We start from the raw sequence: 26,105 nt of genomic DNA on the forward strand, positions 1-26,105 counted from the left end.
ACTGCCTGATCATCTTCATCAAATATAATAACGACCAGGGCCTGGTTTTTCAATTGCCAATTAACGTTAATCCCAGATTTAAACTTTACCAAGGAGCTTATTTCTCTACTAGGGGTGGCGAATGGTACCTCGAAAAACGTGGGTCTCGGAAAATTTTAGCAGGATCTCGAAATCACGAAAGCGTTTTTGATAAGTTTTTGCATAGTTTGTTTTTGCCCTTTTTGAATCACCGACTCGAGACTTTTACATGTTTACCCAAAATTTTACATGTAGTTTTAGAGGGTCATGAGTCTTCGCCCTCCTCTCTAGACCCACAACAATCGATAGGCCGAATGTCTTGCAAATCGGTATATAGGGTACATGTATTTTTAAGGACGTTTCAGTTCCAGTGCCTGATACATTTACCATGGTGCCTTGCCTAATACCTCATCTGAGCTTCATCTTTCGCGTGATCATGATTGTATTGTGTTGCAGTGGGTTAAGGAAAATTGATTAATTTTGTGCTAGTGACGCCGTATTAGAAGTAGAAATGTGGTAGGTAATGAGCTTCAAGGTTCAAAAACAAGTCTCTTAGCATCAGGAAGCTGTCCTCACTCTCACATGGCAGTGGCCACTGACGAAAGAATACTGCATATTTGATATCAGGAATTTTGAGCAGAACTAATACATGATGACCCCTGGCAATGCAAATCCCATTCGTACCAAGGACTCTTTCATCTCCCATTTCCAGTAACAAAATCTCCATTCCCAGAAACAAAACTCCAATTCCCAGTGATCAAATCCCTTTTCCAACCGAAAGAATCAGTTCAATCCCATCTCCCATCTGACCCCTTTATGACCCTCTAGTTATGTTTTGTAGTGACTGGGTAATATGCCAGTGCACAGCTGCTCTTTCCTCGGGACATGTGTATGAGCTCCGATAATTCGCCTGAAATGACTCGCTGGCAACTTCAAACGACAGTGATGTTGTGTTAGGCTATTCTCCGTTCATCATTTTATATTCTTGTGGGGGGTCTTCGTTTTCCGCATACCGGTCTGGGTGTGTGGAAAACTAAGACCCTGCAGTAATCTGCCTGACATGTCGGTCACTTCAAACAACAGCGATGTTGTGTTTGCTACAGTATTCTCCAGCAGTCATTTTATATTCTTGTGGGGATCTTCGTTTTGGGTCTTCGTTTTCCGCATACCGGTCTGGGTGTGTGGAAAACGAAGACCCTAAACAACAGATAGCCTATCCACTGTTTTAAATAACATGAATGATGTGTTGTTTTGTTATTTGCTGTTTGGTGTTATTTTTTGGGGGGGTCTTCGTTTTCCACACACCCAACGATTTACTCATCAATGCATGCGCGGAAGAAAGGATTGAAACAGGAGACTTTTGGTTATAACAACGAAAACAAAGTTAACCCTTTCAGCCCTGATAGTGCCAAATGGCACTTATAGATTTTACTCTGTCTAACGCCAGACGATTTTACTCGTCAGTGGGGAACCCCTCGGGGCTTAAAGGGTTAAAAGATAAATACAAATATTTTTTAACAGACAAAGAACAAGATCAAAGTGTTTCTGGTATCTGATAAAATGAACTTTGAGACAGCAGTCTGTGTACAGAATATAACTTGTTTATTCTGTCAGACTTAAGAACGTCAGAAATATGTAATATTTTGAATGAGATGATCGAGTGTTGACAACATTCAAGGATGCCTGCATAGTTAAATCTGTACAATGAACAATGAAATAAAGAGTGAAAGCAATCCTGTTAACAACACAAACAATCATTGAAAAACAACCCTTGAATTGATTCATCTGCACAGTCTGCAATGTGCACGTCTGAACGTAAAGAATCCAACATCAGCGAACAATATTGGTGCAGAGCAAAACTCGGCTACAAGAAAGTAAACAAAGACTGTTTCTCACGCTGACAACATTAAGATGTCACGAATTTGACATGTATTTTCTTTTAGTCCCCACACGAAAGATTTAGATACAAGCCAAGGTGAAACGATTGCCAGTTACCACAACGACTAATCTTCGGCGAAAACATGCGCCAGTTTCTTGATAACTTGAAGACAAAATGTCTCGCCAAATAAAAACTCTCTCCGGTTTGAGAAAAACAAGAGACTGCCAAAAATGCTACTTGGTACGAAAAACAATGGTCCCATTGGGAAAAGATGGAGTAAACAAACCATTCATAGATTTACCGATGTTTTTTTAGTCAAGGAGCCAATGGAAATGTTTTCCGGTTTGGCTTGTATCGTATGCAAATTACTGAGGGTCTTCGAATGAACGAAAACAAGCAATTACCAGTTCGTTAAAATAAGGGAAAATGCTTAGTTTAATCACGGAAAATTTAAATCGGCTGAAACTGGTCGGAAATCTATGCAGCGCAATCCAAGAACTCTTGGTGGAAATCTGAATTACTTACGACTCACGTTACAACCAGCAAAATCTGATAAACGGAGACAGACAAAAACACGCCGTACCTAACCAGCAGCGCGTACTGCTGTTTTACACACACAACTTAACAAAGACACAAAAATAATTATTTTTTTCTATCCCCAAATATCGTTTAGCAGTGTTATTAATAACAGAGAAACCTTTCCACTTTTCACGAATGAGCCTCGAGCGATTTCCATTCATCGAGAACGTGCGAAGCTAACAGGACACGATGTTCACAAACAAACAGCGACATGTCTATAATCAGTCGTTATAATCTCACGTGTTTGAAGTCGATCACTCTAATTTATAGCGTAACAGGCGCAAAATCTTTTAATTTAACATGTCTAGAAAAAGGTAATTAAAAGCAAACGGTAAAACGTAGATCTGACACTATCAACAAGCGAACAATTCAACGACATGTTTGGTCACAAAATGAACAGAGTGCCAAGGAATCTTCCATAAACAAATCGTTGTTATCAAAGAATGAAATACTTACGACAATCTAGTTCGTCGGAATGATCATCACAATCGAAGTCACCGTCACATCTCCAATGGTCCGGTATACATCTCTGATCTTTACAGAGAAAATAGTTTTCGCCGCACTTAAACTCTGCAACGAAACATTGACAAATCTGCTTCAACACGATTCAATAGCGAACAATCAATAGATTTCGAAAATAATTCGGTGCTTTTAAACGAAAGGATACCAAAGGAACTCTTCACTAAAAGGCCTTGAATTTTCGATACTCTGAGAAAGCAGAGTTTCAGAAGTCCCCTGAATTTCAATCAAACACATTCAGTCTGGAAGAATTTGTCTGAAGTCAGAAAATGGCTGAGTGCATTGTTGATAGTTATCATAAACTCTCTCTTTCTAAACATCTGAGACAAAATCGTGAATTAAAGTCAGTAAAATGGCAAGGATATCATTGTTCAGAGGAGAGACAAGGCCATGATCGAAACTACTTTAACTACGTATTACGACAATTACGACGCAAAAGTCTAACTACGCAGGCTAAATATAGTTGCTTCGATCGACTTACCTCCACTTTGATAACAATGCGATGCGGAAAAAAGCCATAGTAAAATAAAAATTACTGTCTCCCTGAGTCTTTCCATACCCCAAGACTCTCTCAAGACAAACCGGTTCTGCAATGGTAAGGAAGATCACATTCAGCAACTATTTTAATCGAAAATCGCTGTTATTGTTGTTGTAGTTATGTTACTGGTTTGGGAGCGCGGGAAATTTGCCAGAGTTGAAGACGTATAAATCCCAAATTTGGAAACGCGAATCACGTGAGAGGTGATTAACCAATAGAAGCACTTGCATTTTGACAGTTGTTGTCGTTGGCAATTACCGGAGTGTTTTCGTTAAATCGTCGGAAAACCGAACGGTTATCCCACAGTGCGAGAATAAAACACCTCGGTTTTTCATCCGTCGTTCGTAATCGTGTCAGAGCGTTATTATTTTGAAAAAATATCAAATATTTAAAAAAGAAATTCACTAATGCGATAAACGTATCAAAGGAAACTAATCATTCAAGGAAAAGATGGTATGGTTATCTAAAATTGTGAAATAGAGGAACAGATTGAACGTAGGAGGAATACAACGAAAATAAATCGCATGTGACCAATGTCGCAAAAAAATAACCTAAGCAATAATTCATGATGGTGACGTTATTTTTGTTAGTCACATAGAACCAATCGGGAACATCTTTTGTATCAAAAACTCGCAAACTCCAACTGTCTTTTCTGATAAATAAACGCCCCCAAAAATGAAGGGCCAAGAAATTATAAATTTAAATTTTTACAAACGTGTTGCAATGAAAAAAAAGTTAATTGATTAATACCACAAACCCATAAGGGTTGAAACGTGTAACGCGCGTTCACAGCTTCCGAAGATTCAGTGCGAACTGATTGGTTGAATGTTTCAGTGCTAAGTACCATATTTAAAAACCCCTCGCTCTTGTTGTTCCAAATATGGTACCTAGCAAATTGAATATTCAGAAGCTTGTTTCCCAGCACACAAGGGGCCGTTACACGTTTCAACCCTTATGGGTTTCTGTTAATACAGTAACAATGAAAAATAAACAAAAACAGCAGCTCCGAAAATGCGTTGCTTTAGAAAATGAAAAATGATAATCAGTTTAAATTGGAAGTCAGTAAAAAAAATGGTAATTGTGTTGCTGAAAAATAGCGATACCTACGGGTACCTGTTCTTCGTTTGACGCGGGAAAGCATTGTTTGGTAAAAAGGTTTTTGGTCGCAGAGTAATAAACTACAATTAATTATTTTAGATCGTCAATATCGCATATTTAATCACAAGTTACTTCTTTCTAATCTTTTATTATTATTATTATTATTATTATTATTATTATTATTATTATTATTATTATTATTATTATTATTATTATTATTTTCGTTTTAATTAATGCAATTTTTTGTTAACAAAAACAACAGGCGGGTTCACACGATGGACATAAGAAGGCTTTAAGTATGCCCGAGTTCTACTTTGAGTGTGAATGGGGTTTATTTTAGTTTAAGTACCTTTCTTTGAAACCTTAGAAACGATTTATATATTTCCATCAAATGGTAAGAGTAAATCGTTTCAGTAGTTTATATACAGCTAACAAAACTTAACCACATTTCAAGTTACGTTTATTAGCGCAGTGAAAGTCGTCTAAATATGGCTTGATTCAGTTTTCCAATATAATGATATTTTGGACTAGTTGACTGAGATTTCCGTATGAAGCGAATGTCACCAAGACCAATATTCATATACCTGAAGATCCCGCTTGAAGTCCTCCTTGGTAAAATGACAGACCCGAACAGACAATACAGCAGTCAGGTTTTCACGTTTGAGGAATCCATCCACGTTTTATTTTCGCCGGCCAACTTTTCTTTAAATTCTAATTTACCGGTGTAGGCTTCGGTTTTTTATTTTATTGTACGTGTTCTCAAGTCTAGACATGTGTCTACTTTCATCCCCCTCGAAAGCGTACACCCCAACAGCGGTAATTCTTGATGTGAAAAGCCTTGCTATGTGTATTGAGCAACATCTGAAAGTTTCGTCGGCTTATTTTAAATTCAAGGCTTCCCCGAGTGAAAGAAAACAGATACGTGTGCTGAAGCATCGAAGACGGCTTTCGCTGAAGGAAGAGAGTGAAAAAGGTACGCTTGTCGAATATTTCTTTGTCACATGTTCAAGGTTTTTGTCTTGTTTACATTTGCTCTGGCTGATTTTTGCTGTCTAGTTTGATTGACAAGAAAATCTAAGTATTAAGTGGCTTGAGTTTCTGTCCACTTATGGCCTACATGGGCCTATACTACCTATTGAACCACAAGACCGTTTACCATAGTTCATCTTACATTTGAATTTCTCGAAGCAGAAAGGTCACACAACATTGAGAAAGAGATCGGGGATCGAAGAACTTGGTAAGGTCGAACACGTTTGTTGACTATTGCTACGTCTAACACGTCATATCCAAGATGGCGCTCTCCACGTCACGAAAGAGGCATTTCCATATCTCAAAGTAACCTTGGACGTGAGGTGCCTGGGAATGGAATTAAATCACTGGAATCGCAATGCTAACAGTTAAGCCTAACTATTGTTTTAAGCCTAATTAGGCCTAAGGTTAGCATTTCTAAGGGGTTTGGGCTTTTTCAACAGTTACATTATAACTTCAGTCTGCATTTTACACTGACCGATTCCAGTGATTTAATTTCATTCCCAGGCACCTCACGTCCACTTCAAAGTGCTCTTGTCACATTTTAACAGGGAACTGGACAAAACGGCAATTATATTTTCGAATTCCTGGGGAAAAGTTTTCGTAATTTAAAGAAACTTTTTTCTAGACCATACTTTCCCTTTAAAGATTGCCCTGAATGCGCGCTCTTGAATTCTCTCCATTTTCCTCTCATCGGATGATTTGCAAAAGTGCCATACGATATATCACAATATATTAGGTGGGGCAAAATATTGGATTTGTACAGCTGTAACTTTGCGGATTATGGAATTAGATTACGAAGTCTCAATAACACCTCAACCTTACAACTCGTTTACTTGCAAATATCATTGATGTGTTCACCAATGATGTCAGTTTCAGGGACAATCAGATGATTTGACTTCATGTCCATCGAATTCCCGCCACAGTCAAAGCATGAAACTTGAGTTTCTGTTCCCTAATATTTATACTTAACACGCCCAAAAGTTCTACGTTTCCCTGCGACCCCATGTGCTGTTAAAAGGAATGTGCAAATTTAGTTTCCCCAAAACAATGTACATTTGGAAAGCCGATAAACTGAATACGAAACGAATGAGCGATTTTATTTTTTAGTTGTCTTCGTACTGTATCACTGACTATCCAAAAATAACATCACAAAATGTGTTTATCAATCATATCTGCCTCTAATCGCGTGAAGAATAAAAAACATTTCAAAGCAGGAAGGACAAACATTTTCATGCAACGGTCACACAATATCACAATACAAGCTACAAGTTTTCATTCTCGACTCGACCTCATGCAGAGCTCTTCTCAACTTTTCCGCCGCGTGTCTGAGAACGAAAAGAACCCTGCGCAGCAGAAAATCCGAGGCTCTGGTGACGGATGGTGTTTCAGGAGGAAAGAGTAACCTGCGCATGAGGACAGGGAGAGCACAATGGAGAAGTGGGAGCTTTAATTTAATGTAAGGCTAACAGCTTCAAATTCAGGTTTAAGCGAATCGTTTTGTTCGCTAGATTTGCCCTCTTTCTGTACCTCTGTACTACAGTAAACTAACTTGTGTCTCTTAAATCAAAGTAGGTTTAGTCTGTGGTGGTTCTTACATTTCCAAACCTTCTTGTTCTGTATCGTGCTTAAGCTGTGAAACTGGAAATGCTTTGCTCTTTCAGCAGAGGCAAAACAAAATAGCTTCCACGCTGTGTAATACCAAAGCTATCATTTCTCTAAAATTTATATTCCATGAAAGAAGAGCCTTAAAAAGGAGGCAGTACAAACGTAACAGAAAACTATTACATCTGAAAAGCTGTGTCCGCGTCTCCACTATGGAAATTACCTGATATAGTTGTCAGGAGTTGTCCAAAGTAATTCAGTGGTGTCCAACTCGGGGGGTACTCACATGAGACCAGGACGACCTCAGGTGGTACGAGTGTTCGTATTGGCCTCCATACATTTCTTTTTCTGCGTTTACATGAAACCGGCCTGACAATGAATTAAGACCTGTCCGACTTCGTCTCGGTTGCACGACCGAGACGAGAAACTCTCGTACCAGTCTCACGTAAGTGACAGCAAATCTCAGACCGGACCAGACCGGGGCCAGAAGTTTCAAGACTGTATGCTCTTGGGTCAGCGATATATTTATTTGGTACAAGATATCAATTTGTCCCGATACCAGGCACCAAGCATTTCGTCCCGGTTTCATGTAAACCGGCGGCAAAAAAATTCGTACCGGTACAAGTTCATACCGGTCCGAGTTCGTCTCGGTCTCATGTAAATATTCCCTAGTTTCACATGACTGCGAAACAAGCCGCATTAGATAACGTCAGAAACCCATAAGGAATGAAACGTGTAAAGCGCGTTCACAGCTTCCGAATATTCGGTGCGAACTGATTGGTTGAATGTTTCAGTGCTAAGTACCATATTTGGAAACCCCTAGCTCTTGTTGTTCCAAATATGGTACTTAGCAAATTGAATATTCAGAAGCTTGTTTCCCAGCACACAAGGGGCCGTTACACGTTTCAACCCTTATGGGTTTCTGATAACGTCTAATGGGCACCGATTAATATTTGCAAACCGAAGTTACCAATAATCATTAGCGTGGATTCAGAATAGGTTCAGAAAACATGCTACAATCATTTGGAAATGTTCCATTCAAAGTTTTACTAAAACAAGATATAAAAAAAACGACGAACTGAGTTCAATCGGTTTTGGTTAAATATTGAAAATTCAACTTCAAGAAGCTTATAAGAATGTTTCCATTGATATTTGTGGTGGTAAAGAATCATGATTAAAAAGAAACACGACAAAGCGGCGTAATCGTCATCAAACTAGGTCAGTCCAGAGAATTTTAGCAAAACCAAGATATTCTGTTTGGTTTTGGCCGTCAAAGGCTTAAATGAGACCTTAGCAACCTATGCTTTACTACAGTTAGCGCCTGTGGCACATATCTGAAACTGTAAAGAAATCAAATCAATTCAACTCAGATCAAATCTTACAGTTGTGTAGGTTGGTTTTTTTGAGCAGAGGGCATCAAACTTAACCCACCCGTAATACATTTATTTAGTCGTATCGATTTCATTTTCATTAAAAATGCAAATCTTTTTAGCATTGTCCTACCATTGGCTAGACATTGGTTACTTTCAGACCCAGCAGAGTTTTTTTCAAATATTTAAACAAGCCTCGGCAGTGGGATTCAGCAGCAATTAGGTAAATAAAAATACGCTCACAGAAGACCGGATCCTAGGTAATTGATGTTCTCAACCTAATCATATACACTCTCGTTTTATATGAGAGCGTCTAGTTTTGGGGCTGAGGGTGATTTCAGCCTGAAAACGTTCTTAACATGTTCTTAAAGTTGTTTGATAATACTAAGTACGACTAAAGCTGTCAGGTAACAAGGGCATCCACCGAGCAAATTAAGGAAAAAGCTTTAAGACTCTTTGTCATGTATACAGACTGTCCAAAGAGATGTTTTTATCACCTAGAAAAAATTTAATCTGTTCGGGTATCTTAGCTGCGGAAAATTGCAGTGTCCGAAAATTTTAGGGAATGATATCTTCAAGTCAAAAATTGCTAGCTGAACGTTACCTTCTAAGAACTTCCAACTGAACCATTTGCTCATCCGAAACTGCTAGCTATGTGACAGATTTAAGTGCGAAAATTTGCAAAAATATCCCTTCCGAAAACATAAGGGAATACTCTTCCTTGGTTGCGAATCTTGATGTGATGATGATGTTTTAGTAAAGAAACCTGTAAGTGTTTGGCAACGTAGAACCGAAATTCTTAGAGCAGTTTGACTCTTCCGAACACATATTTCTATTTCGAAGCTTAAGATTATCGTTGGATACCCCTGAGGCAGCTGTTCTTCAGTGTACATGTATCATGCATTAATTAAGAGAGCCACGTTGTTAACGTCTGAAATTTGAGTTAATTGTCCTGTTTGCCTACAGCTTTACATTTCTTTTATTTATTTACACTAATTGCAAAAAACGGAAAAACTGACTCACTTTGAAAGCTTTTATAAATAAGAGTGTAGTGCAAATCATTTAATTAATTTGAAGACATAACAATTAAATTGTATTAGACGAGAATAACTCAGCTATGGAGCTTACAGTCTTACAGCCAAACTCCAAATCAATGAGCCGATCTGGAGGAAGTCTTGAATATTTCTGTAGTTGTACAACTTGGAATGAAATGAACAAATGAGCAAAAAATTGGAAAAAAAATGATTCTATTTTCCATACTTTGGCAGAAAATTCATCTTTGTAACGCAATCAGCTCATTGGCTTCAACAGAAGAACCTTATGCCAGTGAATTTGTAAAGAAGCGATTGCGTGCAGAGTTTTGCGTGACAAATAGGGTATGTGAAGATATGTAGATTACAAATATTCGGTGTTAGCTTCTTCAACATTTTTGGTGCCAGGCAGAAAATTCTTGCTGCCATAACTAAGCCATTACAAAAAATCGACAAGGATATAGTAAAAGCGGCCTAGGCTCAAGTTCGAGCTGCGTTTTACACGGCGACTTAATACAGTCACTTAACGATGTCGTGAGAATCTGTAACTTTGTAATGTTGCAATATTTGCACAACTTTAAACAGACACGCTTTTGTCGTATCGAAAAAAAAAGGCTCATAACTGAAACTGTAAGAAATTCAAGTCATTAACAACACGTGGACAAACAGAGCGAATAATCAGTTGTACAGAATGTCTCTCGGGATGCGACAAACAAGTCCAACTTACCTACCTATCCGGTCCGTTTCCTTTTAAGTAACGCCGACTCAGTGATAAACGTCAATCTCACGATTTCAAAACGATCTAAAGACAATTTCACTTCCCTGAAGAGGACGCTATCCTTCACATTTTAGCCTTACATGACTTTGGCAAATAACAAAGGAAGAAAATAAACGCTCCTAAATTTGATTGCGTCATTTTATGAGGCAGCTAAAATATGAATGATATCAATGACCTAAAAGTGGTTTCCTTCAGGGCTGGAATATTTCCAATTCCACGGATAAAAGGGCTAGAGACTATGTTTAACCTGTTCAGAGCTTAAATAGCTCAATAAGCAAGGCTGGGGAAAAAAATTCTGTACAATTAAGGAAAGATCGTACCTGTGTCGAGGAGAAAATACAATCTGTGTGTTCTTGGACGAGATCTAACGTGAAGGGCTCTAGTCAAAGCTAAGTCACGTGCTCGTTAAAAATAATCGCTATAAAAAGGAAGTTTGCCAACGCTGTCAAGATTGTAAAAATCAGCTTCGAGAAAACGATGAAGTCATAGCCTTGATTAGTAATTTCGACAAGACAGTGTTCACACTGTTCAATTCGGCTTGAAGTTAGTGAAGCGTCCTACAAGACAATTAACTGACAAGATCCTCTGCAATTACATGATTTCCGACGCCTCGCGACCAGTATACGAAAGGGTATCGTAGAAAGGAAATAGCATCCCTAGGTCAAGATATTGATAAGGATTTGAGCGAAGACATCACTCTTAACCGCTGCCTTCTATCTTACATTATCATTGATTGATGGAAGGAAGTGATAACAACATGAGCCGGTGAAGACCCATGCTTGGCCTACTGACTTCTCGCAATTTCAACTTTTGTCGAAATTGGGCCTTTGGTGCATGTCAGCTGAACCTATCACTGACTGACAAGAACGAAAATATTCTGGCGAAGTAAGACTAAAACAACACTATAGTTAAATTAAAACCTTTGACTCACGCGTTTGAAATCCTTGTAAAAGGCCTCTGAAACTCGACTGGAGAAAATCCACGTCCCAAACGTGTGTTTGGATCAATTCGTCTTCGGGTTACGGCGCATCTCGTTTCTGCTAATTCATGAAAAATTTCAGAGAATTTGTGGCAACCTTGCAATTAGAATCCACACAAGACCATCGAACCATGTGGTCGAACTAAAATATGCAAGATGCTTGATTTGGTTAACAATAGCGGCTCATTTTAAAGTTCTTAAGATCTTCTCACGTCCGTCGCTGCATGTATTAATCACAAATTGATCTGTTGTTCCTTGACGTTTCAAAAATTGAGAACAGGCTGTGTTAAGTTCAAATCGTTAAAACGCCTGTTAAATACTTCAAATACTTGCAAAATTATCGAACAAATGTTGAATTTTTTTTTTTCGACGAGACGAATAAGTTCAGATCAGCTGTGTGGTGGATTTTTGTCTTGTTCTGTGCCCTTCCATAAAAAGATGGTTCACTTCCTCTTATTTTAATTTCCAAAGCGTAACCAGATTTTAGACTGTTAGCAGGTTTTTTCTTTGGAGTCGGAAATTTTATGAAAGGCTCAAAGCTTGACGCTTTCCTAACTAAACCAGTACTTAAGAGGTGCGAAACGTTCAGAAGTAAAAACGAAAAGAAAAAATCAAGATGGCAATGGACTTTTGTTCGATATTGTCTTTCAGCCTATTAAAAGTTTTTTACGGCAGCTTTTAAATCATTGGTCTATTTGAAAATCAGCTTGTGTCTTTATTGGATACAGGCTTTATACATATCTTTCTTTTTTTCGAGTATGCCTGTGTCTTCAGCTGAAAGTGGATCATACCTTTGAATTCATTTCATTAACCTGCTTAGTTCAAGGACTGCAAGGAAAGTGTCGTAATCGGAACGTATGGCATATGATTTTTTTCCAGAAGTGTGGCAGACGACTTCCATGACAAGCTTTTCTTGATGAAAGTCTTCCATTTGTTTTCGCTGCGTGCAACGTTAGAAACTCATATCAAACATACGTAACAATGCTTTGTTATTTACCTCCGTTGCAGAGCATCCGTTATTATTCCGAAGGAAATCAGTTCTGTCAATTAACAAACTCCCGATCCAATTTAGATATTAAGATCGCCAAGTTGAGAGAAAGCCAAGATGGTTTGCTTTCCGGTGTATATGTGAAACTTTGCACGCTTCAAAATCGATAAAATGGTCTTGCATTAAAACTAGTTTGTAGCATTATCGTTAAGTATTTAATCAGTGGGCGTCGTAGAGGCGTAAAACCGTCCAGAGGTCACTGATTGGATGAGAGAGAAGGCTTTGTCAGCTCAGCTGCCATCGAAATACCTTTCAAACTGAGGTTTTGCCATGGCATTCGTTCTTAGAAGGGGTTCTTAAAACAGGCGCCAATCTGTCGGAGAAATATGGAAATTTAAATTCTGTGTTGTCAAGGGTCAGTGTGTCTCATTGTCACAAGAAAAGGAAATACGCTTTTAATAACCTATCTTTATCTGATGGCAAGAAAAGAATGCTTGTTAACTAAATCCTCAGTTCATTTGAATTAAACTAGCACTGAATAACCAAGGATTACTGAGGTGCATTTCATTCCTTTTTTGCCATCGACGAGGGATCTGAAAGTAGTTGTATATTTTGGGGAGAATCGTTTGTACTCTTTTCTAGTACTTTTTTTATTCAGTAATAAAGTTATCACACTATGAGTATTTTGGCTGTTGCATTGTTCAGTGATAATAATTGTAATAAAAACAGTATGACTCAGTTTTATAGAATATCAGTAATTATTAAATTTTCAACGTCGGTTAATGCATTTCTCGTGCTCTGATTGGTTCACTCAATCTCGGCTATCAGCTCATATACCTTAGTTTGACCTTTTATGGCAATTGATTGCGCTAAGCGTTACTAAGCTGAATTTTTTTTCGCCAGAAAGCGAAATTTCTCTCTGAATAAAGCAAAAACAAAACATTTTTGTGGAAAGTTTGGATCGATTCCGACGTTTAGAAGTACGTGAAAAGGTAAGTAATGTTTTTTGTGATTAGCCTGAGTCTTTCTGACCACCAGGTATTACACAACATCGCATTCCATTTCGCTCGGATTTTCTCGCTCAACAGAGATGTTTCCCATTGGCTCAAGGTGACCGCTGCTGTCCCAAGGGAACTAAATTGGGACCAATCCTGTTCCTTACAATGGTCAACCATCTCAAATTAAAATCTCCATTTTCATACTGGAAGTACGTCGACGATTTTACAATCTTTGAGGCCATTCCGGTCAAAGGAGATTCTAAAACCCAAACAGCACTTGATCAGGTTAACCACTGGGCATCTTACAACGATATGAAATTAAATCCCAAAAAGTGCAAAGAGCTGGTCATCTCCTTTGCCCGTAGTGACTTATGTACTGCTGACCTAACCATCCATCGTGTAGACCTTGAAAGAGTCCAGTCACATAAGGTATTAGGTCTTACACTCCAAAACAACTTGAAGTGGAATACCCATGTGGATGAGATGATAGTTAAAAGCTCCAGTTGTCTACATATTCTTCGAGTTATAAAACAAGCCAATGTGCCCTCAACCCATCTACTAAGCCTGTATAGTACGTTGATTCGATCAACTCTTGAATGTTGCTGTCCTGTTTGGGGAACATCATTACCAGCATATTTGTCAGAGAAACTCGAATCATTACAGAAACGTGCTCTCAGAATAATATTTCCTGAACACTCCTACTGCAAGACCATCCAAGTATCTGGATACCCTCGTTTGGACGAGAGACGTGATATCATCTGTATAAAGACCTTAAAGAAGATTCGTATGCCCGGCTCGCGCCTTAACAAACATCCTTGTTCCTCCGTCAAGGGTTAGCGCGCACGGCCATTTGTTACATAAGTCTAATAACTCTTCCCGACTTGCCTACGAAGATCGAAAGAGACTATGCTCGCAGGGTACTTCAAATAAATACTATTGATACAAAATCGAGCGAATTCAAATACAAAGTTTTGAATAGAATTCTACCATTTAATGATTTTCTCTTTAAGATTGGGAAAAGTGAGTATCCTCTCTTTACTTTTTACCATACAACAGAGGAGAAGATGCCTCATTTGTTTTTTGAGTGCTTTTTGGTACAACATTTATGGTTTTCAATACAATCTGTTTTCGGAAAATACATTTTCCGAGGCTGATGTCATTCTTGGTATCACTCGACCACTTAATCAAACACTCGCTTCTATATAATCACTTCATAGAGCGGTTTTCAATTTTAGTGTCGAAAGTAATTAGCGAATTACTTTGGTTTATGATTACTTCACTCAGTGATACTCAGTGATTGGTTCAAAGTTCTCGCGCCACTTTCTCAACCGATCAGAAGTGAAACCAAAACCAATCGTGGCTCGCGCGTTCACATTTTCCCGCGTTTTGTGTCGGCTACGTGTAATTACTTCGAGTTTTGATTGGCTTACTGGATTGTCTCCGTCCTTTTTGATTGGCCAAAGTAATTACTTTGGTTTTGGTTTTACGACACTCGATTGAAACTTGCTCTATTGCTCTCGAAACAATACATTTACAGCTGTAAGCTCAAAAACGTTTTACCAACACGTGCAATATAATTGGTAAAAGTGAAGGCATTTTATGAAATGGAGCGTCGGATAGCTAAAGAGAGAAACAAGCTCTCTTTCCATTATAAAAAATGGGCTAAGTTAAGCTCCTTACACAGGAACATCATCTCGATATCCCATAATTTCGCTTATTCTATCTTACCTTTCTAAGTTTATGACATAAGTACCCGATTATTCAGTACCTTGTGAGGTCATACAGTGACTTGCAATTTTGAAGAAGCTATTAAAACTACAAAATGTAAATAAATAGAAAATCTATGTGATAAAATATATACAAACATTTACTTTAAGTTTACTCTAGGTATACTCTAGGTTTCCCAACCCTAAATGCTATAATCTATATTACTTACTAGGCATCACTGGGAAAAAATTTGACTTAAGTCTTTCAGTTCTACATTTGAATAACGAATAGTTATTACACTTACGTAACAAATGGCCGTGCGCGCTAACCCTTGACGGAGGAACAAGGATGTTTGTTAAGGTAATTCCCTTGACATTGTTCTTCTATCAAACTTTTTTTGGAAACTTGGCATAATTACCTTTCATGATATGAACATTTAAAAAATGCAATTAAAAAATGGGGTCACCGTGCTTGTTTACGCGTCAGCAGGCTCGTAAAATGGGGCACGGTATTTTTACTGTTTTCGCGTTAAAAATTCGAATCACCTTCATATAGAATTAAGTCTTGGTTACTTCAAAGACACAAAATTTTATTTTGAAAATAAAGCTTCTTTTATTTACATAAGCAGTAATGCTTCATTTACGCCGACTTTGATTCCCTGGTTGAGGGAATAGTGCACTTTTTGGGACAGTTCCGTGGTTAGCTTAAAGTCCTCGCCTTGGGTAAAATACACCCAGTACGGAACTGTTTTCCAAAAAAAATTCATGTTCTACTATCAAACTTTTTTTCTTCTTCAAATATGTTCTTTATTAGACTGTTCTTAGCAAATACCTGAAAAAAAAAATCCGGGGTCACCGTGCTCGCTTGAGAGAAAAGGAGCATTTATTTCGCTATCGGGTTTAGTTTGAGAGAAATCTCTTACGTTTTGTATGCGCACGTGCTCATGTGCGCGCGCTAATGACGTGAAAATCGTGCGTAGTAGGGATGCGCAATGCAATACTAAGGAATAACCTTAAGGCGCGAGCCGGGCATACAAATCTTCTTTAAGGTCTTTATACACATGATATCACGTCTCTAGTCCAAACGAGGGTATCCAGATACTTGGATGGTCTTGCAGTAGGAGTGTTCAGGAAATATTATTCTGAGAGCACGTTTCTGTAATGATTCGAGTTTCTCTGACAAATATGCTGGTAATGATGTTCCCCAAACAGGACAGCAACATTCAAGAGTTGATCGAATCAACGTACTATACAGGCTTAGTAGATGGGTTGCAGGCACATTGGCTTGTTTCATAACTCGAAGAATATGTAGACGTCTGGAGTTTTTAACTATCATCTCATCCACATGGGTATTCCACTTCAAGTTGTTTTGGAGTGTAAGACCTAATACCTTATGTGACTGGACTCTTTCAAGGTCTACACGATCGATGGTTAGGTCAAGAGTACATAAGTCACTACGGGCAAAGGAGATGACCAGCTCTTCGTGGTTAACCTGATCAGGTGCTGCTTGGGTTTTAGAATCTCCTTTGACCGGAATGGCCTCAGAGATTGTTAAATCGTCAACGTACTTCCAGTATGAAAATGGAGATTTTAATTTGAGATGGTTGACCATTATAGGGAACAAGATTGGGCCCAATTTAGCTCCCTTGGGACAGCAGCGGTCACCTTGAACCAATGGGAAACATCTCTGTTGAGCGAGAAAATCCGAGCGAAACGGAATGCGATGTTGTGTAATACCTGGTGGTCAGAAAGACTCAGGCTAATCACAAAAAACATTTCTTACCTTTTCACATACTTCTAAACGTCGGAATCGATCCAAACTTTCCACAAAAAGGTTTTGTTTTTGCTTTATTCAGAGAGAAATTTCGCTCTCTGGCGAAAAAAAAATTCAGCTTAGTAACGCTTAGCGCAATCAATTGCCATAAAAGGTCAAACTAAGGTATATGAGCTGATAGCCGAGATTGAGTGAACCAATCAGAGCACGAGAAATGCATTAACCGACGTTGAAAATTTAATAATTACTGATATTCCATAAAACTGAGTCATACTGTTTTTATTACAATTATTATCAAAGAACAATGCAACAGCCAAAATACTCATAGTGTGATAACTTTATTACTGAATAAAAAAAGTACTAGAAAAGAGTACAAACGATTCTCCCCAAAATATACAACTACTTTCAGATCCCTCGTCGATGGCAAAAAAGGAATCAAATGCAACTCAGTAATCCTTGGTTATTCAGTGCTAGTTTAATTCAAATGAACTGAGGATTCAGTTAACAAGCATTCTTTTCTTGCCATCAGATAAAGATAGGTTATTAAAAGCGTATTTCCTTTTCTTGTGACAATGAGACACACTGACCCTTGACAACACAGAATTTAAATTTCCATATTTCTCCGACAGATTGGCGCCTGTTTTAAGAACCCCTTCTAAGAACGAATGCCATGGCAAAACCTCAGTTTGAAAGGTATTTCGATGGCAGCTGAGCTGACAAAGCCTCCTCGCTCATCCAATCAGTGACCTCTGGACGGTTTTACGCCTCTGCGACGCCCACTGATTCAATACTTAACGATAATGCTAAAAACTAGTTTTAATGCAAGACCATTTTGAAGCGTGCAAAGTTTCACATATACACCGGAAAGCAAACCATCTTGGCTTTCTCTCAACTTGGCGATCTTAATATCTCAAAGGCTTTGCCCGGAACTAAATTGGATCGGGAGTTTGTTAATTGACAGAACTGATTTCCTTCGGAATAATAACGGATGCTCTGCAACGGACGTAAATAACAAAGCATTGTTACGTATGTTTGATATGAGTTTCTAACGTTGCACACAGCGAAAAGAAATGGAGGACTTTTATCAAGAAAAGCTTGTCATGGAAGTCGTCTGCCACACTTCTGGAAAAAAATCATATGCCATACGTTCCGATTACGACACTTTCCTTGCAGTCCTTGAACTAAGCAGGTTAATGAAATGAATTCAAAGGTATGATCCACTTTCAGCTGAAGACACAGGCATACTCGAAAAAAAGAAAGATATGTATAAAGCCTGTATCCAATAAAGACACAAGCTGATTTTCAAATAGACCAATGATTTAAAAGCTGCCGGAAAAAACTTTTAATAGGCTGAAAGACAATATCGAACAAAAGTCCATTGCCATCTTGATTTTTTCTTTTCGTTTTTACTTGTGAACGTTTCGCACCTCTTAACTTACGACGCAGAAGGAACAAGTCATATTGTCATCACAAGAAGTTCAATGTTTTGCAAGCAGTCTCTTCCTGCTGATCACCTCATAAAGAGTCCAAGATTATTATGTAAAATTTGTTTTTCGTCTTTCTTTTTTCGCTTTAACAAAAAAGCTTGGGAGGGAAAATTCATCCAATCCTTGCGGGTTTTCAGTTCACCTTTTCATAGTCGGCAGTTGATGTGATATTCCAATGTTTCGGTTATTATTTGCCTCTCCAGGTGATGGACCAGATCTCTGAGACCGTCTTGGTGTTGATGGTTGCTTCGGGATCCTGTGCCCGTGTGGGAACGAATTATTGAGCAATGGTAGAAAAGTGGCCGAACGCATTCGGGGCTTACTCGACATCGGTGTTGCAGGTGGTGTGACTGGACCGTTGACTGTTGAGATGCTCGGCAAAAGTCGAGTTATTTCCGACCGAGTTTGCATCACCGTCGGTTTCGACGATGATGGTGGCCTTGGTATCAAAGTGTCTGGTGAGGGTAACATTGGTTTTAGCGTCTGAGACCGAATCTTTGCCTCTTTCGGGGCAGCCTCAAAAATTGTCTTACTCTGTCTCGCTAATTTTGCGCGAAGCCGCGGCAGTCCTTGATTATCCGACAACGAAGCATGATCTTCTGAAGGTAAATGGTTCGGGGGATCTCGGCTGATCTTCGGGGCCACCAGAGGTCGTTCTTGGAAGTCCTGATCCCCAAGATCAGACTTCGGTGATGCCATGTTTTCTTGCGGGTTTACCCTTTCTTGACGTTTATTTGGTTCTTGTCGCTTAGGAGTCTTGATGTCCTGAATGCTCTTTGATGTGTTTTCCTTAATCGTTGGAAGAGAGGGTAGCATCCTCTTCTTGAAGCTCTCTCGTATTTTCGCAGTTGTCTTTATACTCGGCAGAGTTCGGTTATTCTTCGGGGGAACATTCGGTACCATTCGTGCCACTTCGGAAATGTCCGGTTTTGCGATGGTTTCATTTTCTTTCGCAGTCATTGAACTTTCCTCATTAATTGTTTGCAGAAGAAAAAGGTGACTCACTGAAGCTGCACCACGTAAAACCTCCTCCGGATGAATACTCCATCGAAAAATTTCCTGAACAACTCGCGGCAAACACGGTAAAACTCGCCTGGGTTGCTGTTGTGCCCTCTTCATCTCATTCACTGGAATTCTAAATGCCCTGTCTGTCGGGACCCTCGTTAAATTCTCGTTATCCAGCGGTGGCTTATCTCGTGGAATGTTGGACTGAGACGTGGGAATATCCCCTTCAGGCACAGAAGTGGCATCGCTTTTTTCTTCATGGATCTCCGCAGGTTTGCATTCCAGAAAACGCATTTGAAGCAGACAGCTTCCTTTGACGTTTTATGTGTCAGTTGATTTCTTCCGTTTCTTTAAACACCAGGAGGCGAAAAATCGGGATCTTTTGGTTGGTATCGGAATATTGCGAACTTTCGCAAGTAAAGTTGTCTGTTCGTTCCTTTGTTGCGTAAAACCTTTATGATTCAAAGCGCGCGCGATGATCGATTTTTTGTTATAGAAACCTGTATACTCAGTTCGAATAAAGGTAGGTTTGGCCTGCTCTTAGGTTTCAATTTGTCAAAATTCTCTTTGAAAATGAAAGATTTAGACAGCTTGATGGGATCTATTTCCTTCTCGCAATTATACATTTCGAATTCTCCGATTGACCAAGACGTCCGTATGAGGAAATCACCAAATGCGCGCGCTACCATATCAAGATGCACTTCCTTTAATTGAATACACCTGTTACAACTTCGCAAGATTAAAGATAGAAGCAATAGATTTGTCTGTAGTTTCCGGCTTTTATTTTTGAAAGACTTATTTGTTTCCTCTTTTGTCCCACAGTAGCAAAACGAGCTCCTACGCCAGATTCTTGGCCTACAGAACAATTTTTGTGGAATCGAAGACTAATAATAAAGACGACATGCGTATAAAAGCTCGAACTATGAGGCTTAACGTAGTGAAAGAGAACGCCTGACTTCGAGCATAGATTAATTACCGCCAGTGACCAAACAAGGAGAAGACATTTTTTGGGGAAAGCTTTTCCCGAAAAGCTAGCCGACTGGAATTGCACACAAAAGAATTAAAAGAACCGAGAAATAAAAACTTGCAATCACTTATAACAAGCTGCCCGTGTACAGGTCCATTTTCCAGGGGCATCCAACGAGAATATAGTTCAAAACCACTTAAACGTAGCATCGTTAAACGTATTTTAATATTTAAACGGTAGGTATCGGCATATTTTTATCCCATAAAAATTTTTCATCTGTTCGGATTTCCCAGCTGAAAGTCCAGTGATCCGAAAATTTTAGGGATCAATTAAAACTTACCTTTTCGAAAATTTAAGCCAGAAAAAAGGCTCCCGAAAATTGTAGGTGACCTTTTTAGGGTAAAAATCCGTTAGAAATGAGCAATTATATCATGTTTTAGATGTTTGAAAATCCTAGGACAGGCAGGCAAGCAAGAAATTTTACAACAAATGTTCCGAAAATTCTAGCCTCTTATCGTCTTCCGAACAGATATTTTCCGAAAATTGACGTTGGCTGCCCCTGATTTTCCTCCTCAAACAATAAAGGTACGTGTGAATACCACCCCCGCCATAGAAAGTTTAATTAAGTTTCTGCTAAGTATGGTTTCTATTTCAATGTAATGGGCTTTTACTAGAAATTCTTAACAGGGACTTGGACTGGGCCTGGCATGGCGAACGCTTAGAGTGACGTTATTCTTCGGGCTCTTCAAATATTGAGCTCTCAAAGATAGTTTTTTTTTTTTTTTACCGTTTATGGCAAATCTTTATCAGCATTTCAAAAGGAAAAGTAGGAAGAGCAGTTCGGGTGCTTCAGAGAAGGACTCAAAGTCGCCGGACGAAAAGAAAACGAAGATAGGAAACAGTAGTCAATCGGACTCCGACGATATTTTGGGTCTTTCTGCATGTACCCGAAAGCATTGTATTTTTGGTCACTTGGGACTAGTCTTTATTTGGAGTTGTTTTGTTTTCTGTCTTTTGTTTCTTTTGTTTTACGTAAGCTGTGCTCTGGTACCTACAAAAGGTACCGGTCGACGCCTTGGAAATCGCAGAGGAGCTACGTGGATTTTGCCGAAGATTGACAGCATACTATCGAAACTGCGCGACCTGGAAAATAAGATCGATAGAATAGAAAGCCACGTTGGCAGTGTTGACGAAACTGTGACCGAACTGAGACGAAAAGTTGATAGTCTTGAATCGTCTTTGCAAGAGAAAGCTTAGCTAGTAAAGTAAATGGAAGGAAAACTCGCCACCTTCAATAGAGAACTCTTACCGTGAGAAATTGAAAACTGTAATTGCATCAGTTCACAAACAGCAAGAATAATGTTTGAGAAATCTATCAAAAAAAGAGAGAATCTACGATTATATGGAATTCGAGAAAAGCCCGAGGGTAAGGAAAATTTGTACGAAGTGTTGATGAATTTCATGAAGAACGATCTCGACATGGACAACGCCGAAGAAATTGAAACACAACGTGTACACGAGTGGTCAAGTTTGACCCCGAACAGAGAAGACCACGTCCAAATATTGCCAGATTCCTCCGCTACCCTAATCGCGAGCTCTTATTCTCAAGACCAAGAAAATTAAGTGTCACAGACGATCTTCCTAAAACCATTGTGGAAATCAGGAAAAGGCTGATTGATAGATTTAAAGCGGCAAAAAGGGGAGGAAGGAAAGTACTTTTCACACAAAGCGGAACCTGGCAATCTTTACATCGATGGTCGTTTAATTAAGATTATTTTTTCTGTCTTCTTTGAGCCTGGTGACATGCAAATATCTTGTTCGGAAACTTGTCAGTGTAAGGTCTTGACCATTAACGGCATAATTAACAGCTTTTTGCTGGCTGGTTTTTTTAAACTTTTTAAGTGTGTGTATATCGGTCTCTCTATTGTCATTGTCTTGCCACCTTACGGATGTAATCATTTTGCCATCAAGCAGTGTTGTTTTGCCAATTGCAAATTCCTTTGAATTTAGGATGATGTTTCTAACTAATTTATTTATTACTCTTCCTGATGGAGCGTAACAATATGCAATTCAAACTGCTTTCACTAAATGTTAGAGGTATTCGCACTTTCGAGAAGAGGAAATGCGTATTGAATTGGTTGAACAACCAAATGCAGATATTTTCTTTCTTCAAGAAACTTATAGTACTGAGTATTGGAGGAAGCAGTGGAGAGGAGATTTATTCTTCGCTCATGCAATGGGACTTCACATAGCGAACGTAATAATTATCTTAATTAAACAGGGATTAGATTTTGTTATCAGAGGGACTCACACAGAGGACACAGGGAATTTAATCGTGCTAGATGCGTTGATTCAAGATTGTCCGTTTTTGCTGGTAACTATCTACTCACCCACAAAACCAGCTGAACAGACTAACTATTTTAACAAAGTTAAAGTCTCATTGAACAGCAGATGACGCAAGCCTGTACAGGGTCGTATTAAGAGGTGATTTCAATGCAACATTTGATCCTAACTTTGAACTTGATTGTTCAGGGAAAAGTCTATCCATAAAACATTGCATCAAAAGTCTCCCAAATTTTATGTAGAAGAATGTTTTATTTGACATTTGGAGAATTAGAAACCCAACAACAAAACGTTTCAAGTAGAGACAGAAACCCCCGTTAATACAAAGGAGATTCGACTTTTGGTTGATAAGTAATGCTCTGCAAGATGAAGTAGACAAAGCAGATTTTATAACCTCTATTAAAACTGATCACTCTGCAATAACATTACATTACAATCACATTATTATACATTGGTGTCATAAGCTCGATTTTGATTGGGTATAAGCACGCAGCTAAGTCTTGCTTTCTCTGTTTCTCTTACGTCATACCTACAGACAATAAATTTTATATATGTAGAATTGACGTCATACCTACAGACAATAGTTTTATGCATGCAGAAGTGACGTCACCTAACACACTAACGATCAGTTCGATCAGCTTTGTCATGGCGGAGCTCAGCTCAGGAATATGCATAATAAAACAATTATTGAATTCGGTTTTCGCATGTTAGCGATAATTATCAAGGCCTCAGTTTGTGTTATCCGCCTCAGCCTTCGGCTTCAGCAGATAACACAAACTTTGGCCTTGATAATTATCGCTAACATGCTCAACCTCATCCAATAATTGTTAATTGATAGTATTAGCGAAACAAATCGAGGACCCACTTTCTGGAAATTCAATAACGGCCTCCTGGAAGATGAGTCATGCATCAATCAATTAACAGACAAAATTCCCATGTGGCTTGACGAGATTTGCTGCAACCATGATGTTAGAGTGCAATGGGATTGGTTAAAGTACAACATACGTAAAGAGACTTTTCAGTATATATAGTAAAACGAAAGCAAAGCAACGTAGAGAAAGAATTAGTTTATCGAGCACAATTTAAGAACAAGCCGACACCCCACCCTGTAGACCGCCTAAACAGAGTTGAAAATTTGAAGATAGAATATGAGAATATGAGTACATTACTAGAGAGGCGATTTTTCGTTCTCGCGTCATCTGGTATGAAAGAGGTAAGAGAAGAGATGTTTAACTTTGAACCGTCAGTCAAAATATAAATAAATAGAGAATCTATGTGATAAAATATATACAAACATTTACTTTAAGTTTACTCTAGGTATACTCTAGGTTTTCCAACCCTAAATGCTATAATCCATATGACTTACTAGGCATCACTGGGAAAAAATTTGACTTTAGTCTTTCAGTTCTACATTTGAATAACGAATAGGGAAGAAGACTCTGCTCTCGGCCTGCACATTCTTTGATTTGCCGCTCATCCAAAGAATTGGATGAGTCAATCCAGTTCCGACTTGTCAAACCTGTCCTTTTAATTTTTGCGCATGATCAATAGCCACGCCTCATCAGTCTTTTGAAATTTACAACAGCGTGGCGATGTTAACTGTTACAATTCCCGTGAGTTTTTACTCTGTTTGTCGGTTACAGAAACTAGTCTGACAGAAACCTATAAATTCTTCAGTAAAAAATGAAATGGCATTTTAAGAGTATGGACTATCTTGAGTTTCCAGTGAAATGATATCTTGTTTGTCGTGTGTTTGCCAGAGTTGTTCGAAAATATCCCGACTGTTTGTTTTCGTTTTGTGATTTTGTGGTTACTGGTGAAGCGTTACTGACACCGAATACGTTTAAATTTTTAACGCATGCTCAATGCGAAACGTGCAAGTCGCGAACAGTCTTCTTCCGTCTTCCCGACTTATCTTGGAAGATCGAAAGCGACTCTGCTCGCAGGGTAAATTTGAAGGGGATTGAGTAAATACTTTCCCAGTCTAGGGAGAATTCATTGGAGGCATATTGCTCTTCAAATTTCTTTTTCGCTGTGGGTGGCTAACATATATATGAAATAAAGAAGTGATAAATCTTCTTTGACGGTGATGATTCCACTTCTGAATGCTCGACCCCGTCATAAGGTATCGTTTTTAAGAAGTACCTCTCTTTTATTCCTAGCCATAAACTTTTTCCACTCGGGCGGAAGGGAGTAATACAGACCATATGTCATATGCGGCTCAATACAGACCAATCCAAATAAGTCCTCGCCTTTGCAGAGTCCTTTAGAGAATAATCTTTGGTTGAATACAGATTTTCCATCCACACAAATGTGCGTATTGTTCCAAATACTGATTTGATTAACTATCTCATGGAGAGAGGAGGGATTGGAGTAGTTCAAAGTGACCTATAAGCAATCGAAAATTCCTTATAAAATCTTGGTTACCGTAGTTCTAAACGGGTAGTTTCGAATACTTAAAATTACAAAGAAATAATAAATTACGTCCAACTTTTTTCAGATAATGATTCAGGCTGCATTTTCAAGAACGTGGCGAATCATCCAGGAACTTTTGAATACAAGTGGTTCTCTGTGCGTTAATCATAGAATCAATATGAGGCATTTTCAGACCCCAATCACCAATGTTATTTATCAAAGAAACACGTTTCATTTTATCTTTGCCTTTCCAAATAAAGTTGTACAGAGGGTCCTCGATTTGTTTCGCTAATACTATCAATATGATTGTAATGTTATTGCAGAGTGATTAGTTTCGAGTAGTGATTCGTAGTCGATTTCTTGTATTCGTACTCGGTTGCTCAGGAACTAATACTGATCCTTAGTTTCAATAGAGGTTATAAAATCTTACTTATCAACCAAAAGTCGAGTCTCCTTTGTATTAACGGGGGTTTCTGTCTCTACTTGAAACAAATGTCAAATAAAACATTCTTCAACTTAAAATTTGCGCCGGAGACTTTTGATGCAATGTTTTATGGATGGACTTTTCCCTGAACAATCAAGTTCCGAGTTAGGATCAAATGTTGCACTGAAATCACCACTTAATACGACCTTGTACTCGGCTTGCGTCGTGTGCTGTTCAAATTTGTTAAAAAAGCTAGTCTGTTCAGCTGGTTTTGTGGGTGAGTAGATAGTTACCAGCAAAAACGGACAATCTTGAATCAACGCATCTAGCACGATAAAGTTCCCTGAGTCCTCTGTGTGTGTACCTCTGATAACAAAATCTAATCCCTGTTTAATTAAGATAAGTATACCTTTGCCATGTGAAGTCCCATGAGCGAAGAATAAATCTCCTCTCCACCGCTCCTCCATCGATCTTGAAGCTCCTCAGTACTATAGGTTTCTTGAAGAAAGAAAATATCTGCATTTGGTTGTTCGATCCAATTCAATACGCATTTCCTCTTCTCGAAAGTGCGAATA

The 26,105-nt window shown here is 38.7% G+C and overlaps 1 protein-coding gene across 11 annotated transcripts in view; it reads right to left on the reverse strand.

Moving 5' to 3' along the window:
* LOC137973440 (very low-density lipoprotein receptor-like) overlaps positions 1-12,595 on the reverse strand; it is a 52,812-nt gene extending 40,217 nt beyond the window's left edge. For 2 of the 11 annotated variants that reach the window (XM_068820255.1, XM_068820252.1), the window contains exons 1-3: positions 11,376-11,600; positions 3,477-3,582; positions 2,933-3,046 (exon numbers count right to left, since the gene is read on the reverse strand). In XM_068820255.1, the coding sequence (XP_068676356.1) occupies positions 2,933-3,046; positions 3,477-3,552 (190 nt within the window). In that variant the 5' untranslated portion in view covers positions 3,553-3,582; positions 11,376-11,600. Of the gene's footprint in view, positions 1-2,932; positions 3,047-3,476; positions 3,583-10,393; positions 10,607-10,764; positions 11,068-11,375; positions 11,601-12,420 lie in introns of those variants that run through there. The other 9 variants (XM_068820246.1, XM_068820247.1, XM_068820251.1 and 6 more) reach the window with 9 other exon arrangements.
* Positions 12,596-26,105: the final 13,510 nt, after the last annotated feature.

Source organism: Montipora foliosa, chromosome 10 (assembly GCF_036669935.1).
Source record: "Montipora foliosa isolate CH-2021 chromosome 10, ASM3666993v2, whole genome shotgun sequence".
NCBI classification, from domain to species: Eukaryota; Metazoa; Cnidaria; class Anthozoa; order Scleractinia; family Acroporidae; genus Montipora; species Montipora foliosa.